The sequence below is a fragment of the Megalopta genalis genome, chromosome 12 (genome assembly GCF_051020955.1).
Source record: "Megalopta genalis isolate 19385.01 chromosome 12, iyMegGena1_principal, whole genome shotgun sequence".
NCBI classification, from domain to species: Eukaryota; Metazoa; Arthropoda; class Insecta; order Hymenoptera; family Halictidae; genus Megalopta; species Megalopta genalis.
This window is the reverse complement of record NC_135024.1, coordinates 7599747-7617646: the sequence shown is the minus strand read 5'-3', so window position 1 is coordinate 7617646 and position 17900 is coordinate 7599747. Positions and strand designations below refer to the sequence as shown.

Below are 17900 nucleotides of genomic sequence, written 5' to 3'. Positions count from 1 at the left end.
CAATAATTTCTCACATCATCAAAGAAAAAGTGATCTATGATAAATTGACGAATACTTTCAACTTAAATTCCTTTCTCTCTCTCTCTCTCTCTCTTTCTCTCTCTCCCTCTCTGGCGCTTTCTCTTGAGGTGAATCAGTGAACTTATATAAAGAGTACAATAAACGTTCCTTTTCTTTTTATTATCTCAGTATTATTTCAGCATTGGGAATCACAATATCCGCTGTACAAAACAAAAATTTATCATCGGAAAACCGCATACACCGTGCATTCTTTACACACGCAATGCATAAAACTTAAAAGTTATATTTTCTTTTTTTTGTTTCTTATCCCCCATATTCCTCGTTCCTATTTTTACTTATCATTACACATTATTACGCGTTTATTCTTTTATTTTTTTGTTTTTGTAACTTTACCTTGCAACATTTACTGGTTATGGAGGTTCCTCTTCGACTTACATGTAACTAAATCTCATTGTTATGTATGTATATACCAGTATACGCTGGGACTCCATGCGAGCCATAAGAAAATAACAGTCGCAAATAATATACCTATTCTGCCTTTCTTTTTTTTTTCTCGCGTCTTATACGTTTAAGGACATTATCATGCTTCTTCTCCTCCTTCTGCTCTTTTTAGAGTTTTACCCTCAAAAAACGCTATCAGCGAGCTTTACGCAGCGTCTTCGTACATCAAAAACGACCTCTTCGAGGGATCCGAAGCTAGCTAACGCAGTCGAACTACAAGAAGGTATCCGCGCGCGCTCTCGCTCACATTGTTCACTTAACACTAACATACCATCTGTTCAATGTCTCAAAAAAAACCTAATAGTCAATAAATCGATGTACGATTCAGCATCGCGCGCGTGTGCCTACCTACTATATATATCAACCATACAAAATCAATCTTTCTATTTTTCCCCTTTGCTTGTTCGAAAATCAAAACCCGCTGTATAAAACGTACGAGTAAAGAATAATGATTTCACCTTGATTCGCGTCATCATCTTAAATAAATAAAGTTCTGACTGCTCGAAATAACCATAATGTATTGTCCTACTTCCTAGTCTGCGATTAAACGCATGTTCCACATGTTCATTCTTCTCGATCCCTGCTAATTTGTATTCCGCCTCGTGTCGAATCATCGACGTGTACGCAAAACACAAAGAATTAGTCAGTTTTCTAATTAGTTCATCCGTCTACCCGCCCCTGGAAATCGTTTACCCCGAACACTCGTACCTCTCGCAGTATATATTCACATGCATCCGCCACGTTGTGTTCAAGAAAAAAAAAGAAAGTCCCGTTGAGATTCATAGCGTTCTCTCATCCCGTGATCTCATGTAGTTTGCATGCTTCTTGTGTTCCGAATAATAGTGCGCGGGCCCGGAACGAGCCCGTAAACTGAGGATGCCGTGACAAATCAGGTTGCCTTTGTGATTATTGTTTCCGCGAACATTCTACCGTCCAGCATGTGTTATTGTACTCGTTTACATTTATCAAGCATTCGACGATTTCGTAACTCGTAGGACATAATGGCTCTTGAATATCGAGTTTTCGAAATTAACTACTTATGTAACAATAAGGTTCATTATTTATTTGTCGAGAAATTTCAAACGCAGGTCTCCGCCCCGAGCATCCGAGCTTTTTAATTCGCTACAGTGTTCATACTCCTGCGTGGTGATACAAAAAAAATTATCCTTAATAAAGTTCTCTCAGAGAACTTTTATTTTTCACCTTTTGTTTGCGCCCCCCCCCCCTCTCCCCACCCCTACCACCCACAATTCATGGTTCATTCTCTCCTTTCTTTTGTCTTCTCTCTATTGTTTACCGTGAATCATTGAATCCTTCGTGAAAGTTGAATTCAATTCAAGTCAGTCCGTAAGGGCAGAGCACATATAGTAAAAATCTTAATCTAGAGTGAATACTTATAGATAGTTAGTGGCCGCGTCGGCTCGTTCAAAAAGATACCACGCGACTGTTCTGCTGCGACTGGGGAGCCGATTGTTCGTTGGTCGTGCGCTGGCTTTGACTACCCGGGTTGCTCTGTTGTTGTTGGTTTGCCGGCTTACGGTTACCTCCTCTGGAGCCTCTGTAACCTCCACGGAAACCGCCGGCACCACCACCACCTCGATACATGCCTCCCATCCCACGGTTATAAAATCCGCGTCCACGGAAACTACCGCGCCTCGTTGATGCCACACCAAACGTTTCAGAGTTCAATTTGCGTTCTGTCCTCCAATCTGTACGTTGGAATCCACTGTAATAGTTCAAATAAGCATCATACACCACGCAGTTCACACCCCTAGGATTGCCTTTACAAACTTGAATTTTTCCTTCAAACGAATAGGAACGTCTTACACGATAAACTCTGATAATCCTCGTACTACCTAGCTAGAAAATCTTCCTCTGATTAAACGTCTGTATCCACTTCTGCTTACGTTTGGACAATATCCACGAATTTTTAACACAAAAGAAATCAAAACTAAGACGTCCATAAGCGATCCAATAATGTAAGAATGAGTGTGTAGTCATATGAATGTGGTGGTATGAAGGTGAGTGCATGGTTGTGAATGATTAGGACGCACCGATCGGAATCGGATGGAAGCGAAGCGAAGAATGAGGACAGAGGACAGAGGACAGTGTTTGCTGCATTGGGTAAAGTATTAAGTGATTACCCTAATCGATCTAAAATTCCCTACAACAAGACATTTTCATCTGACATAACATTATGAGCTATCAAAGTGAAATGAAAAATTGTTTCTTGCTTGAATATGAGAAAAGGTACACCTATTCCTTCCAATGATTAAATTATCTTACATATTTCTAATGATTGGTAAATTCAAATAAAAATTAACAAATAATATCCACTGCAAACTCACCCTTTACTCCTTTCGACAGCCTCGCAGCTAATATTATCGAAGAAAGATTTCGACTTATCGTAATGAACTATCTCTGGCTCCTCCTCAGGTTCTCCTTCACCTGCTCCGGTTTCGTTGCCGCTATCATCCTTCTTCTCGTTATCAGCACCAGAATCGATCTTTGTTTTCGCCAATTGAGATCTGAAATCGATTACATGATATCATGAATCACTGAATATATTAACATTTATCATGCATGAAAAATAAATAATTTGTTGCTGCGTTGCGTAAGCAATGTACAAGTTGCATTTATACACTTCTTTAAAAAACGCATATACTTTAATTTTGCATGGTGTCCACTTTGCACATTTCAAATTGTACTTGAAATGAATCCGGCACTAACCATGCTATGGAATATGTGTTACACCTGGATCAGATGTTTACCTCAACTCCTCAAACTCAGTGTTGGCTTGCTCAAAATCGTAATCGTTATCGAACTTCAATGTGTTCTTCGGTTTGGCACCAGCATTACCAGGTTGATTTCTAAAGCCACCACGACCTCTTCCTCTACCTCTCATGTTTCCACGATTCATCCAGCCACCACGATTCCCTCTGCCACCTTGCGGGTGGGCACCTTGACCTTGCATCTGACCATCCTGTTTCATTGGATCACGTTTGCCATCGTTGTACTGCGTGATAGCACCGCCCGGTTTGTTAGCAGCATGGCTAGAAGTTGAAAAGTAATACATATAGGCACCGCAGAAAATCGGTATGTCAAGAGTTCCATAGGTGATAGAGATGAACATACTCTATGTCTACTAATAACTTGTTTTTGGACAAAATGAAATTACCTATCATGATCACGACGGGCAGGTTGAATGGTTCTCATATTCGTCTTGTCACCAAGTTTTCCAATAGTACCACTTTGTTGTTGTTGTTGTTGCTGATGACTTACCTGAACACCCTGATCCATTGTAGGACTTTTCCTTGTCAATAAGGATGAAGTTGGAGTTGTTGACCTTGAACCACTGATAAGATCTAATACGCCTATAATAATAATGTGAACAATCATATTCGTGTCTTATATAGTAGTCATAATTATTGAAATGCTTACTTTAAATACGCGAACTAATATATGACATATTATATAAGATGTCCAACATTTCATTTGCATTTATAGCTCTACATGAATTAGATTCAAAAAGAACTATGTCGAAAAAGAAAGTTTTAGAATAGAACATAGGAGATATCTACAAGAAATTTCAACTGTTCTTGCTATTATGTTACTTGCTAGTGCATACTATTTCTAGCGCTATTCAAATTATTAAAAAAAACTGTGAGTCGAAGTCGAAAAAGATGAGAAAATGTAAAAAAAATTTACATGCACAAATCATTATCAAAACAAAAATTCTTAAAAATAATCAATATTATTATATTACAAATAAAAAGACCAAATAATATAAGTCAACTGGTGATTGAAAATTTCAAAATAAACTGTAGAAAATATTCTACTTGTATGTTAAGTGACTAATATTGTATCATATAATATAATAATATTTTAGCCAGTCACAGTGAGTAATTTATTGAAGTTAGAAAGCAGACTTATTTTTATGATAAATTGTATCAAAACAAAGTATAGTACTAATAAGTATGTACGCATATGTTAACAAATATTAATGTAAAGTGTGTTCAAAGCATTCAGAACTTGTTTGATTAAATAAGCAATGCCAAATCCAAGCACAAGCAATAATTGTAATAAAGATATAAAAGAAGAAATTACAATTAATACTATAAAGAAGAAAATATTGCAGATTAAAAAAGCATGAGCAAACTTTTGATGTTTGTAAAGCGTTAGTAAAGAGAAGATTTGATTATGGTAAATGAAATTAGCAAGCATTACCAAAGCAGAAGCAGCAAGCATGCCAGTGGGCAAAGGAGAGTTCATAGCAAAAACAGTTTACCATCTTCCAGAGATTGGTCTTTTGGTAATGGGTCGACATTGGCCATTGGTAGTGAGTTTGGGATAGAGATGGCATTGGGTTCAGAAGAGCCCAAGCTCAACTCACTTGGCTGTTTATTTATCGGTCCACGAGGATCTCTAGCAGCAGTGGGCATTCCCATTACCGGTCCCATAGTACCCATTGTCATGCCATAGGGTGTTCCATATTGTCCACTCATTGGACCCATCTGGCCCATCATTGGGTGAGCATAGCTCGGCTGTGGTTGATATGACTGCTGGCTCATAGACGGTTGTACCGTCATCTATAAATAACAATTATTTTGCAATCACAATTACATTGATGTCAATTTATACTTTAAAGCCTAACAGCATATATACATATGTGTATATATATATATATTACCTGCACAATGGCTGGATCATTTGGAATAGAACTAACATTATTCACCACCCGAATATCTTTAATATCTGAACCACGGAACAAAATGTACTCATACACTTGATTCTGTGGTGCTACAGGAAGTTGTGTCTCTCTATCCTCAGTTCCAAAGGAACGCACTATAACACAAAAAAAATTAAGAATAAATAAATAAATATATTTATTTATATATATATTATATATTATTATAAAAAAACATGTTATTTGAATTAAATTTTAAAATTGATTTCCATAAGGCATATATTTAAAATAAATTAAAAATGTAATAACAAAATAAAATAAAAAGTTATGATATCTAGTATAATAATATAATTTACATATTGAATTAAAAGTTCAAGTTCAAACCTAATGTGTAATGCTATTAAATTCAAATCTAACGATTATAACAGTTTTGTAATATGGTTGAAAAAAGAAAGGACAGGGACATAAACAGGACAAGCATGTAACACAAACATTCCACACAATGGTGGATGTAAGGAATGGCTTTCAGGCAAGCTAACTTTGTATAAACATAATTATCCCGTATTATCACACCGGGAAATACTAAAATTTTAGTTGAATATGTGTGTTTTCATATATACATCATATTGAATCAAATTTATTAAGATTTCGATAAATAAATAAAAAGAACTTTGAGATAATGAAATGTTATGATACAACTATTCAAAGATATACATTATTCATTTTAAATATTTTAAAAATTTCATTTAATTAATTTTATTGAAGGATGGGTAATAGAAAAGTATGTAGTGGTTTAGTTAGATAAATTATGTGTGACACGTATTGCAGTTCCAACTCGATTACTTTGCATTTCAATAGAAGTTCCTATAATTCGGGGACTATTAAACAAAAGTCCGGTCTGCTTATAGAAATCTGAAATGCATTAACCGTCGATATACGTTTCGACAACTTGTATTTAAATTGGGAATATTCGACAAAATACCCGTTATAAATGACGAGTGACCCCGGTTGTTTTGTATGGAAGCTTCACCGGACGGATCAAATACCGACAGTTTCGGAAACATATCCCAGTGAAATATGTACGAGGAAACTATCGAATTTTCATTAACGATGTGAGAACGAAGCATATGAAGCGAAGAGAAGAGGATAATCGAGAATTATTAGTGGCAGGCATTTCAAGAAAATAACCGGGAAAAGGAGCAGCGGCAAAACCGATTTCGGTGTCCATCTTGATTTCAGACTCACCATTAGCTAGGGCAATCGTGCATTCTTGAGGATCCACGGTAAAAAGTCGGCCTTCGTAACGAATATCCGCCTTCGATATTAAACTAATCTTCGAACCCAATTCTGGCATTCCTCCGCTCATCTTGAATCGTTTTCTTCAGAACAGTGATCGATGTGATATTATAGGATTCACAATACCATCTGACGAAACCACCAGCTGACACCAATGGTCGACAGCAAACTGCCAAGTCTACCAACAGAAATTGCGCATGCGCCACACCCCCAGAAATCCAGAATGCCTAATGTACGTATCAAATGTGTAACAAATTTGAGAAAAGAAAAAATATTATGAATTGTAATGTAGTTCAACATTGCAAGATGAACCATTTTTTTCAATATAATGTTATCTATTGTTTACGATGAACATCTTTCATAGATTTAGATATATTTTAAGCACTATCTATGTCTAGAAATGAAAAACTGCAGTAACTTAAAAATATGAGAAAATAAATGATGGCAAATAAAATACATGTGGACACATGTGAATGAATTCAAACTTTCAAAATTCGATCCTTTACTATTGGTATCCTTGATTAAAGTCATCTTAAAGACTTGAAAGTTGTGTAAGTACAATTTGCTTTCGACCTAATCTTATAAGGGATTTTACGAATTCTCTGAATTTTAGAATTATTATAGCAAAAACATTGAAATACGATTCACGGAAAATCTATTTTATTGTGTCATAGAAATTTCTCCAATAGATGTTACATTGATTACCCGTCTTCGTACATTGTACCTCTGGCCAACATGGCGGCTTCGTTGGGTCGAGTTTGTAAATCTGGTCTTTTAAAGACGAATTATGGAACCTTATTCAGTCAGGTATATTATTTAGAAATATCAGTTGTTTTCTAATATGTTTACTCATTTATTCTAAACATATCATTTTTTGCCGAAGTGTTGCTGTTAGGATATTGACATTCGAAAGATGATATGAGTGAATCCCATGGCACTGTACAACTTGTCGGCTGCTATGACACTTTTTTTCAAAGATATATTAATTTAATAGTTCTTGCCATTGGTTTACTTCTAATTTCTTACACATTGTAACAAGATTATAGATTGAAGAAGATCTTGAAGACGTTTTATCTGATGTTATGTAATAGTGATCAGTACTGAAAATTGTGATGCTGCCATGACCATACAGGCATGAACACAGTGTGGACTATTAAAAAATCTAATTTCTGACTAAAATTGTACATGATTTTTTATTAAGAATGCGACCACTCTCAATATATATGATGAATTAAAGGAAGTACTAGTAAAAGTAACTTAAATCTATTGCAAATACCAATAGCTATTAACTAATCATTATTTTAATTGGTAAAGCACAGAATGTCTTAGTATTACTGTTAATTTTAACCAATATATAAACCTAAGAGAAAACTGTTTGATTAAAGTCTTGATTAGTTTTACTTAACAAGAAATCTTTGTTACAGCATGCGCATAATTTTTCAACAGCAAACCGATGGTCTAAGGGTAGAAAAGCGGTATGTGTATTTTTATAATCATTTGAAGATGTTCTGCCCATTCTTAATCTAATGTGCATCCAAACCTTTAATCCTCATTTAATACGTGTATACATATTGATAGTAAGTTCAACATTTATAAACTTACAAATGAATAACAAAAGTCTAATATTATTATTAAAATGTTTCAGTTACTAACATGTCTAGGAGTAACAGCAGGGGGACTCACTGCATTAATTTATGCATTGGAAAAGTCAGTGCAAGCTTCCTCGGGTGCCATTATTCCTCATTATAAATGGTCCTTTGATGGATTATTCAGGTCATTTGATCATGCAAGGTAATTAAGTATACAATAAATTATTACAAATAGATATATACCATGTGTATAAATATAAATTTTATGATTATTAGTATGCGACGTGGATGGGAAGTATATAAGAATGTGTGTTCAGCTTGTCACAGTTTGCAATTTGTAACTTACCGTGAACTTGTTGGTGTTACACACACTGAAGAAGAAGTTAAAGCCATCGCTGAAGAAGTTCAGGTAAAGAATTAAGACAATAAAAATAATTTGTCAATGTAAATAAAATAAATTCAATAATGGAAACGCTGATTTATGTAGGTAGAAGATGGACCTGATGCTACAGGTGCTATGTTCATGCGCCCTGGTAAATTATCTGATCGTATCCCATCACCATATCCCAATGAAGAAGCTGCTAGAGCAGCTAACAATGGTGCTTATCCACCCGATTTATCTTATATTGTTAATGCAAGACACAATGGAGAGGTAAATGTCATTTAACATGTGTATTGTATACTTAAGTTTCAATAGTAATTACATTACTTGAGATACAATTGGAATTTCAGAATTACGTATTCTCATTGTTAACTGGATATTGTGACCCACCAGCTGGTGTAACTCTTAGAGAAGGTCAGTATTTCAACCCATATTTCCCAGGAGGAGCACTTGGTATGGCACAGGCAAGTAAAATAATCTATTTAAAATTTTCATATCATCTTAAAACTGCACCAGTTAAAAGTACTTTCAAATTATTTGTATTAAATATGTTAGGTAGTCTTTGATGAAGTCTTAGAGTTCGAGGATGGTACACCAGCAACTGCTTCTCAAATAGCAAAAGATGTTGTCTCATTTCTTATGTGGACATCGAATCCAGAGTTTGATGACAGACAGCGATTGTTCGTAAAGGTAAAACAGCATAGGAATTTCAAATATATTTCCCAGATCATATTCTATTTATTTAAAAATTATATAATTGTATATTATTTGTAGGCGATTATTGTATTCTCAACACTATCAGCGTTAACATATTACTGGAAAAGACACAAGTGGACAACTCTTAAGAGTACCAAAATTGCTTTTACACCCACACAAAAAAAAATATAATATCCTCTGAATTTAAAACATTTCAGAGATTAGCGCAAAGAAACTAATTTGACGATGTTAGACTTCTGTATTGGAATGTAGTTTTATAACTTATTTGAAAATTACGTCATCTCTGGAAATGCAATAGTACGAAAACTGTCATATGTACTATCACAATATTGCTAGCTGACAGTCAATCTACTTACGCCTTGTACATATAACTACAGTCAATCATGCCGTCGTCTGGTTTAAATAAATTGTTAAACATAATTAATTATGCATTTTTTACTTGCTAACGACTATTCCCAAAGTATCGATATTAGAAGGAGTAGAAAAGTAATAATATGAAAATCGTTTCTAAAGAAATCCTTTTATTTTTTTTTAAGCTTGACTTCATCGACATAGAGTAATAATTATTTAATATTTTTAATAGTATGAATTAGATTACACTATTACATTATTTATAGTGTAACACTGAAATGCGAAGCTGATAAAGAGGTATGTATAATGTTTCAGGTAGTTGAGAATTTCATAATATTACATGATAAGTGTGGAATTCTGTTAAAAATCTCGTACTTTGGTTTGGATTTACTTTAAAAATGAAGGACATTGTTACACAGTTTGGATAACAAAACTCCAAAAAATTATATTATGTTTGAAATAATTTATGATTATATCTTTCTTTTCTAAAATGTAACATAATTATGGAGAACCTATTTTCCGTTCTGCATATACCTGTATGGAACGGTATAGTTTGTAGCATTTCATAATAGAATTGCGCTAGCATTATACACCCGATTCCCTAATTATTGAAAAGCTATTTATGATACTTTGGATGTTTATTAAGAATTAAATATGGTTTTACTAATACATCAATTATGAAGCTCAGCTCGAAAAGTAAGCAATACACTTTTACTACATCTGTAGTATAAAGATCAAATGAATCTAAAATATATTTCTAATATATAAATAGTGGAATGGAAAACAGAAGATTTTCAATATAATGCTTCATATATTGATGTACTCACTGATGCAACACTATACCATTTACCATATATACTACTGTAAACCAAATTACTGCTTGGTATGTTTCAATTGCAACATAATCAATTAAGAAAACATATTTGTTCTTTTTATACAGAATAAGAGGCCGTTCTTGGATGATGTCTCAACCAAACAAGCTCTAATACATGTACAATTTTATGCTACTCGCACAAAAAGGCACATCGTTGCATCAAATATTGATCTCAACAACCTGTTGTTTGCTAAAATCTTAATAACAACTAACAGAGGAGGAAATAAAGTAAAGCTTGGCAGAAATGAGCACACGAAAATATAAATTATCAGAATTTAGAATGGTCTATAATAGTAATTACTGAGACACCTCCACAGATTATGAAATGGCACTTATGCACAAACTGAAATGTTTTTTAATTCATATTCAGGCAATTCTTCTTTCTTTCATTTTAAAAAACTTTGAAGGCATAAGTTGTTCTTACTGATTATTACTTTTATTACATAGTCTGTGTTTCCAGTTTTTAAGATTCAAAATATGACTCTTGTTTTAGTTTGTATTAACTTGAAAAGCTGAAACAGTATTTTCTTAAATACAATGCAAGGGCATATCTTTACAATACAGTATTAAAAGTATAGTAACAATTTTACATGTACATGAAATGTGCTCTAAAATTACAAAATAATATGTAAAAAGAAATATTTTTTAAAATTTTGTAAGTAAATATTTCTGTAAATTGGAAACACTGATTCAACTTTTTTAAGTCATTATCACCCTCTTTTTTTTTTATACAGATGTTACCTCATAGCATACGTCTTTATTAGGTACCCATTTAATATTATTTGGTACCTTGATTAAATCTCGCCCCATGCTACCACAAAAAGGAAGAGGTGTTGAGTTTACATGTGGTTAGGCTAAAAGGTGCTACCTTCTGGAGGCTGAGACAGTTTCATATTTTCCTTTAATGTCATCAAACGACGGAGCTCTTGCAGAACTGTCTTAATTGTGTATTCTCGTTGCCACTTAGCAAGTACTGGTACACTGCGATTATCCACCTATAAAATCTGATCTATTTAATACATGTTTCCACTATTGGAGGATCAAAACAAAGAAAGGTACTTACCGCACCAGTAGTACTGTTAATACAATTCATATTAATCCTGCTTAGAAACCTTACATTAGGTGCATCATCTGGATATCTTTGTCCACAATCAATTTTCAAACTATACATCCTATTTTCATATGGTGTCTAAAACAGTAATACATAATATTTAAGCAACTGTAATAAATTTACTAGAATTAGAGCTATATGTTTTAGAAATATTAATTTCATTTATGCATTAATAACTGATGTAAAAGATAATAATTATGCACAAATTCAATGGAATTTAAATGTTTGAAATAAATTACTCTAGGTGGTCCAATTATCATCCCAGTCCAGTGTGTAAGAGTCATGTCATCATCGTTCTCCAATCCCCAACTGATTGTGCCATCACCTACACCCTTCTGACCTTGTTCTAATTCCTCTAGTAAACGAAAGTTTCGAGGCACAACTAAAAATCAGTATAATCATAGTTATCTCTTAATAGTCTATATGCAAGTTTAACTGTCTTTAGGCTACTGTTAATAAAAAAAAACCTGGTACAAGTACAGGTTATGAATCTGTGACTTTAGGCATGGTGTAACCTACTACTCATTAGTATTTTCATGATCCCCTTTCAATTCTATATCCATTTCCGTATGAGAAAGTTTGAGAGAGTAAAAATATCTTGTAGAAACTGATGAATCTTTGATTACATTTAGACACGTATACTGTGCGTGATAACTTATGAAAGAAATACAACATCTTATATTTCGTAAAGATTGCACAGATTAGGTTTCAGCCTCAAAATTTCGTGTGTAACTCGTTTGATGTATTACATAGAATAGTCAATACTTCTTATGAAACAATACATCTGTTTGTCGTTTGCATCTTTAGCTTGTAAAATAGATATAAAATACTTACCTACACCGGTAGTAGGTACCGCCATGATATCTTATTTTGTGAAGCGCTGTATATTTTTTTAAAGTGTAGCAAATTACCTACACCAAATAACGTGCTACAATCCGTTTCACTTTCGGACACGCGACTCAATAATAACGCGAATTTCTCATCACCCAAAGGTAAGGCAAGGAAAATAATATCTAATATTTCAGTGAAATTCACTTTGCGAAAATTCAGCCAACCTCCGTGAGGTTGTCTGTTTCCACAGACTACTCACTTTCTAGACGGGTTTACTGCATCGCAAGTTTCATATCTCGATTACAGTTACCGGCGTTGTTTTTATAAAATTCTAGAGTACAGATTTCTTAATCTCTAGATACCGACGAGTATAATATTCGCGTTTTGATCAGCTTAATGGTAATAAATATAATGTTACAACCATTAATATGTTAGTTTTTTATCGAAATATTATTTTCATCCAAAAACTTTGAGCTTTTCTGCGATAGTAGAGAAAGAATACAAAATACATATTTACGTATAGTTCTTGACAGCAAACAGCGTCAACGAATCTTGTTGCAACAATTCTATGTATAAAATTAGCAATCTAACATTTATTATTAAATTTTCGAAATTAGTGATTTAAATGTTGAGCTGACAGATGATTGATTTCTCACAGCTGACATTTGTCATGGGCTACGGGTATTGAACTGTCTGTGCAGGGACGGGGCACTGTATTTTTTTGATACGTATATGAACAACATGAAAGCTGGAGAGAAGGATGGTTGGTAGAAATGGCGTCGGCCGATAGAGGGGAGGAAGTCGGTAGTATCGCGCCGGCTGCGCAAGAGCAGCCTGTAAGGCAGATTTTCCAATAATGAACAACCCGTGGTAACTGTCAGTCTGCTCGTGGTGCATTTCGTTGACTCTTGCTGCGCACAGTGTGTCCCGGCGTGTGTTAAAATGTGCTGTACGATATATTAAATACATCACCGAACGCGGATTACTCGAAGAACAACGAGGATCCTGCTTTGAAATAGGTACGTGAATTTTAAAATCATATTATTCGAATTTTTCCGGCAATAGAGAATGCCTCGGGAGTTCTGCGCGATGTTTGACAGTCGGGCAGATACACCTACCGAACTGTCCACCATAATAAACAAACGAACGCCATTGACCTTTAGCTACTCATTGTCGCCAATTTCGAAGCAATTTAAAAAGCGTAATCCTTTTCGCAGATGATTGCCTGATTCACTCAAATCGATTCGAATAGGAGTTTACAAAAATTTTCGGAGTACATAATTCGTATTTCAATCACCGCTCGCGAGACTTACCAGTGAAAGGGACTGTAAACAGAAAGTATCGATAAGCTTAACATTCGCGTGTGAAAGGTGTTTGTCACTGAATCTATATCTGTCAAATAATTTCATAGTTTTTATTCTGGTGTAGAAATCAGTAATCATGCCATTGTGTCTTACATTTCTCTCACTAATGGCAAAAAGTTATTGTTTTGAAACATTTCCACTAAAAACAATTATATTCTTCGTTTAGAGCAAGCAAATGTACGCTTGAAAATATATGTAGGCATTCGATTCCCGTTTATGCGTGCATCAGTATATATCTACTTCTTTTCAATCATCGTTCACGCTTATCAAAATAATCCCAACAAACATTTTTTACTCTGTGCTTAAAATATTTAAACTCGCAAAACTACGAGCTTTATAATATCCAATAAACGCGGATTATCTCGTTAAACCACGTAATTGTCTGATAACCGCGAATATTTGTAGATAAAGTGAGCGAAACAATAGTCTGTATAGATGACAAATTTCGATAATCTTGTATATCCCAAATCACGATATGTCTACAATTTTGCTCCCTAGATGTTCAATTTATAAATATTACCAAGCATATTACCAGCATCACAGACTCAAGCTTAAGTCTGGTTTAGCTTCCCCAAATTCACGGTCGATATCAATGCGATTTTTTGAGCATAAGAACCCATTGTTCTCTGTTGCGTCGACCGCTGAACAGTTGTCAATGAATAGTGCGGCAGTGAGGCGTGAAAATGAGAGCAGGGAACAACGAGGAAAGTAAAAGAGTAATAAGCGGCACCTTGTGAGGCTTCGACGAGTGACCGTTGCCGTCGGGTTCAGGTATATACCGTTATGAACGCGATTAACTTCGGATATATTCAATTCTGCGCGGATTCGTTCACCGGCTCGAAACTTGCCGTGAACTTTCTTTTAATTGTGTATCTGTCGGCGTGGCGTCGTCGGCACGCGCTCGGCGGCATTGCGTTCGCGAGCTTTCACCATGAGCCGCACGCGCCCACTTTGCAATATGACTTATCGTTCGATAATATTGTGTCGTATAAGTCAATGCTTCGACGTACAACTATTTCACCGAGAGCTTTATAATCAATCGTGCGCCACGATCCAATAGCGGCTAATATCTCTTACAGGAAGGAAATGAACGACCAGCAACATTTTTGGGGAAGTTGAATTTAAAAGTGCGTGGGCTGCGCGCGCATACAGAAGGCTAGGGTTGGAGCAGCACTTCGAGGGTGCTTCGGGCGATGACTATTAATTTAATACTCTATGGTTATCGGAGCGTCCTTTTTAAATAAATTAGCTCTTTAATCTAAGAAATATTGTTCTAAGAATTTTCTGTGAGATTAATACGTTGTCTGCCAATGAGTGAATGATTGTTGATAAACCTCACAACTGAGGTTTTGTTAGTAAATGTTTTAATAGCAGTTTCAGTTGCGAATCAAGAAATAATTCTGAATACATAATAGAATTTAATTTTGGGATATTATGTATCTTTCTTTTTTATATATAGAACAGTCGTTTAAACATTCAAGATAGATAATAGGGGACATTTTAATATATTGTTCAATAGTAAGAGCAATTTTATAGGTAAACCAATAATTCAAGTTGAATTCATTCTAACTTGTTTTGAAATAAATGGAAATAATGAAGCTATTTTTAAACATAGCAGAGCGCATTTGCAGTCAAGAGAACAAATGCAAACGGTAGAGGAATGTATTTGTATGTTCTTTATTAATTCTTGTAGATGCTGGTTACTTGATTGTATTAATTAAGTATATAAATGAATTATAATATAAATTGAAAATATCATATATATATATATATATATATGATATTTTCAATTTATATTATAATTCATTTATATATATATATATATATACGATCTATATATATATATATGTAGGATGATTGAAAAATTTAAAGAAACTGAGAAAACTGCTGGTGAAAATAGAATGATGCGTAGGACGGTACAGCTACTACATTTATCACGTCATTCGGGAAAAAATCAAACGCAAGATCAAGCTTCCCCGAATGAATCATCTGTTTCCTGTGCAATATTGTTTCGTTTACACTTAAAGAGGGCGCGACCCGAATCGCCTTTGAGAATACTGTCGAATCAGTTATCTTTCGCATTTAGATTTATTGACAACAAAATTCCTCTCAAGAGATTTTCAATTTCAATTTATCCATTCGTACACACAGGCTAGCATGCGGCCGATTTAAATCGCATATTTCAGAACGTCCCGTGGTATTAAACCTCTGCTATTGACTGGTTAAATCGTTCATCCCTGCCCTAAATAGATAAGTGTGTTGAGTGCTGAATGCAGATCCGTTCTTACACCAGGAAAGATGACCCTATTTTTCTTCGTCCCTCGAATCCTTTAAATAATGAGCTTTTGTTATATCGGAGCTTGCAAACTGATTCCATGAATAGTTTATACTCTGCACAAAGAAAATGGTACGCGTATCGTCGAGCCAGGAAAATTGCCCCATTTTTCCCCTGCTCGATTGTTTGCAATCTGAAACCAAGTGCACGCTAGTATCATCTCTTGTTGTTCAACGAGGATAAAGAACTATTTCGAACGTTGGGATAAAAAGTATCTCGAGAAATGCATACATCTGCATCTCCTTCCCAGTACAGTTCATCTTCTGCGTGTTATCGAGCTATTAGCTTATTTATTCTTGCTTTTACAGCGTCCAATTATTCATTCCTGATGACGCTCTAATGAGTATTATCTTCACGCGTGTCCTACTATCACGAATGCCAATCAGCCTACTCCAGCAGGTCAGCTGTAAAATAATGAGTCTAAACTATCAATGTTTTCATTCCACAGAAAAATCCGCGGTTTGCTCAGAACACAATAGTTAGCTCCATGTCGACATCTAAATGTAATAAATTGAAGTACAAAAAATTTTGATTCTGATTTTGATCTTTTCCGCGTAATTTTTCCTTCGGATTACAATATCAACTAGAAATGATTCTTCTTGAAACTTTTCTAGAAAAACTTCTACGTATTTGTTGTCGCAAATTTTCACAGATTATACCAAGATTTCACAAAAACTTATCTTTTACAAGACAAGAGGCGGAATAATATTTGTTACAAAGATAATCTTACAAAGATAAAGCTCGTATAATTTGTTTTAATTTGTCGAAACGAGTCTAATCGAATTGAAAAGACCCGAATACGATGCTCGCGTCGGAATCGTCGCGTTGCTGGCGCGAATAATTCTCGCCGGCGAAATCGCGAGACAGCGAATTGCTGGCGGCAAGATGCACCTGGGCAGCACGATAAATGCTTTGGGCGAAGAGGTTCGTTTATCTTTTCGAGGATCCGAGGAACAGTCCGCGCATTGTGCGACGACAGTGTGCTTCGCGAAGGCAAAGGGACTCGCACGTGAAAAGGAAGAACTGTGTTAAGCCACGGAACATGGACGACCGAAATCATTTCCGTCCGACGAACACTTAGCGTCCTCCGCCCACTGGCGACATTTAAAAGATACGGAACCACGTGCGTCAAAGTATCTTTAAATACGACTAGGCGTGCCTGTGTGCGCCGCCGGCTTTAGACGGGCTTACGTCAAAACGGCTATTAGGAGAAATTCGAAGCTGGAAACGATGCTGTAACACGAGTGCGTTCTCGGCAACGTTGCCTACAATTTTGGAGTAATACCTTGGCAGACGTTGAATCACGGTCTCGTAGTTTCGGGTGAAAGTAGTTTGTTGCGTCTGCCGGCATTCTAAATGATCGTATTTTTGGAAATAGACTTCGTAGAGACACTTCGCTGAGCGTGTTACTTCAAATTGTACAGCCTGTTCCGCATTAATGCGGGTGTGGTTATACAAAGTGGATGGGAAAGTTTCGCCAGCTATGATCACCGTGTTACGCTGATTGCGAACGTTAGCTCCGGAGAGCTTGGCTACAATCTGCTATTCTTGAGCGGGGAGAATTGTCTGTTTCCTATAATCCGAATGTCCGATTTCAGCGGAATATATCAGCCTTTTTAAAAATCCATCGTTTGGATTCAATGTCCGATAATATTGGGACTCTTTCTCGAGACACGGTTAAAATTTTATGTTGATCTTTCTTTTTAATCGTGTCGATCGGAATTGGACATTATTTCAATAAAATTCTATTTGGACAACATTTCGCATATGTCCATTGAATACATTCATCCGTATAACTTTTCGAATAAAATTTGATTGGGATAATATATCGAGTAAAACTC

General features: G+C 35.3%; 4 protein-coding genes across 7 annotated transcripts in view; 2 read left to right on the top strand and 2 right to left on the bottom strand.

Moving 5' to 3' along the window:
- Positions 1-154: 154 nt before the first annotated feature.
- Positions 155-6671, bottom strand: tral (LSM14 family protein trailer hitch). 2 transcript variants are annotated; one of them, XM_033465003.2, is made up of 7 exons: positions 6455-6671; positions 5213-5367; positions 4811-5111; positions 3701-3896; positions 3294-3575; positions 2871-3050; positions 155-2248 (listed from the first exon to the last, which is right to left on the bottom strand). In XM_033465003.2, exons 1-7 carry the CDS (start codon positions 6573-6575, stop codon positions 1948-1950), a joined length of 1536 nt encoding a protein of 511 aa, XP_033320894.1. In that variant the 5' UTR covers positions 6576-6671; the 3' UTR covers positions 155-1947. The 2 variants fall into 2 exon arrangements, with proteins under 2 accessions (XP_033320894.1, XP_033320895.1); XM_033465004.2 differs by having other exon boundaries at positions 4916-5111; positions 6455-6669.
- Positions 6672-6974: 303 nt separating this feature from the next.
- On the top strand, positions 6975-9613 carry Cyt-c1 (Cytochrome c1). Of its 2 annotated transcripts, none has more exons than XM_076525517.1 (9): positions 6975-7056; positions 7180-7312; positions 7930-7980; positions 8151-8296; positions 8371-8503; positions 8582-8746; positions 8827-8944; positions 9036-9166; positions 9251-9613. In XM_076525517.1, exons 2-9 carry the CDS (start codon positions 7241-7243, stop codon positions 9362-9364), a joined length of 930 nt encoding a protein of 309 aa, XP_076381632.1. In that variant the 5' UTR covers positions 6975-7056; positions 7180-7240; the 3' UTR covers positions 9365-9613. The 2 variants fall into 2 exon arrangements, with proteins under 2 accessions (XP_076381632.1, XP_033320898.2); XM_033465007.2 differs by having other exon boundaries at positions 6978-7056; positions 8827-8940; positions 9032-9166.
- Positions 9614-9694: 81 nt separating this feature from the next.
- Positions 9695-12629, bottom strand: Uev1A (Ubiquitin-conjugating enzyme variant 1A). Its single transcript, XM_033465014.2, has 4 exons — positions 12364-12629; positions 11769-11911; positions 11482-11607; positions 9695-11413 (listed from the first exon to the last, which is right to left on the bottom strand). Exons 1-4 carry the CDS (start codon positions 12386-12388, stop codon positions 11273-11275), a joined length of 435 nt encoding a protein of 144 aa, XP_033320905.1. The 5' UTR covers positions 12389-12629; the 3' UTR covers positions 9695-11272.
- A 531-nt stretch (positions 12630-13160) lies between these two features.
- The window catches only part of Src64B (Tyrosine-protein kinase Src64B), an 88790-nt gene continuing 84050 nt past the window's right edge, over positions 13161-17900 (top strand). For both annotated transcript variants that reach the window (XM_033465002.2, XM_033465001.2), the window contains exon 1: positions 13161-13379. The gene's annotated coding sequence lies outside the window, so the exon portion shown is untranslated. The remainder of the gene's footprint in view (positions 13380-17900) is intronic.

Coding starts and splice junctions, on each gene's coding strand:
- tral (XM_033465003.2), bottom strand. CDS start 6,575: ATGAGCGGAGGAATGCCAGAATTGGGTTCGAAGATTAGTTTAATATCG. Junction 3,576..3,700: donor GCCCGTCGTGATCATGATAG/GTAATTTCATTT, acceptor TTCAACTTCTAG/CCATGCTGCTAACAAACCGG. Junction 3,051..3,293: donor ACTGAGTTTGAGGAGTTGAG/GTAAACATCTGA, acceptor AATCGATTTCAG/ATCTCAATTGGCGAAAACAA.
- Cyt-c1 (XM_076525517.1), top strand. CDS start 7,241: ATGGCGGCTTCGTTGGGTCGAGTTTGTAAATCTGGTCTTTTAAAGACG. Junction 7,981..8,150: donor GGTCTAAGGGTAGAAAAGCG/GTATGTGTATTT, acceptor AAAATGTTTCAG/TTACTAACATGTCTAGGAGT. Junction 8,504..8,581: donor CCATCGCTGAAGAAGTTCAG/GTAAAGAATTAA, acceptor TGATTTATGTAG/GTAGAAGATGGACCTGATGC.
- Uev1A (XM_033465014.2), bottom strand. CDS start 12,388: ATGGCGGTACCTACTACCGGTGTAG. Junction 11,912..12,363: donor GGTACCTACTACCGGTGTAG/GTAAGTATTTTA, acceptor ACTGATTTTTAG/TTGTGCCTCGAAACTTTCGT. Junction 11,608..11,768: donor TGATAATTGGACCACCTAGA/GTAATTTATTTC, acceptor TTACTGTTTTAG/ACACCATATGAAAATAGGAT.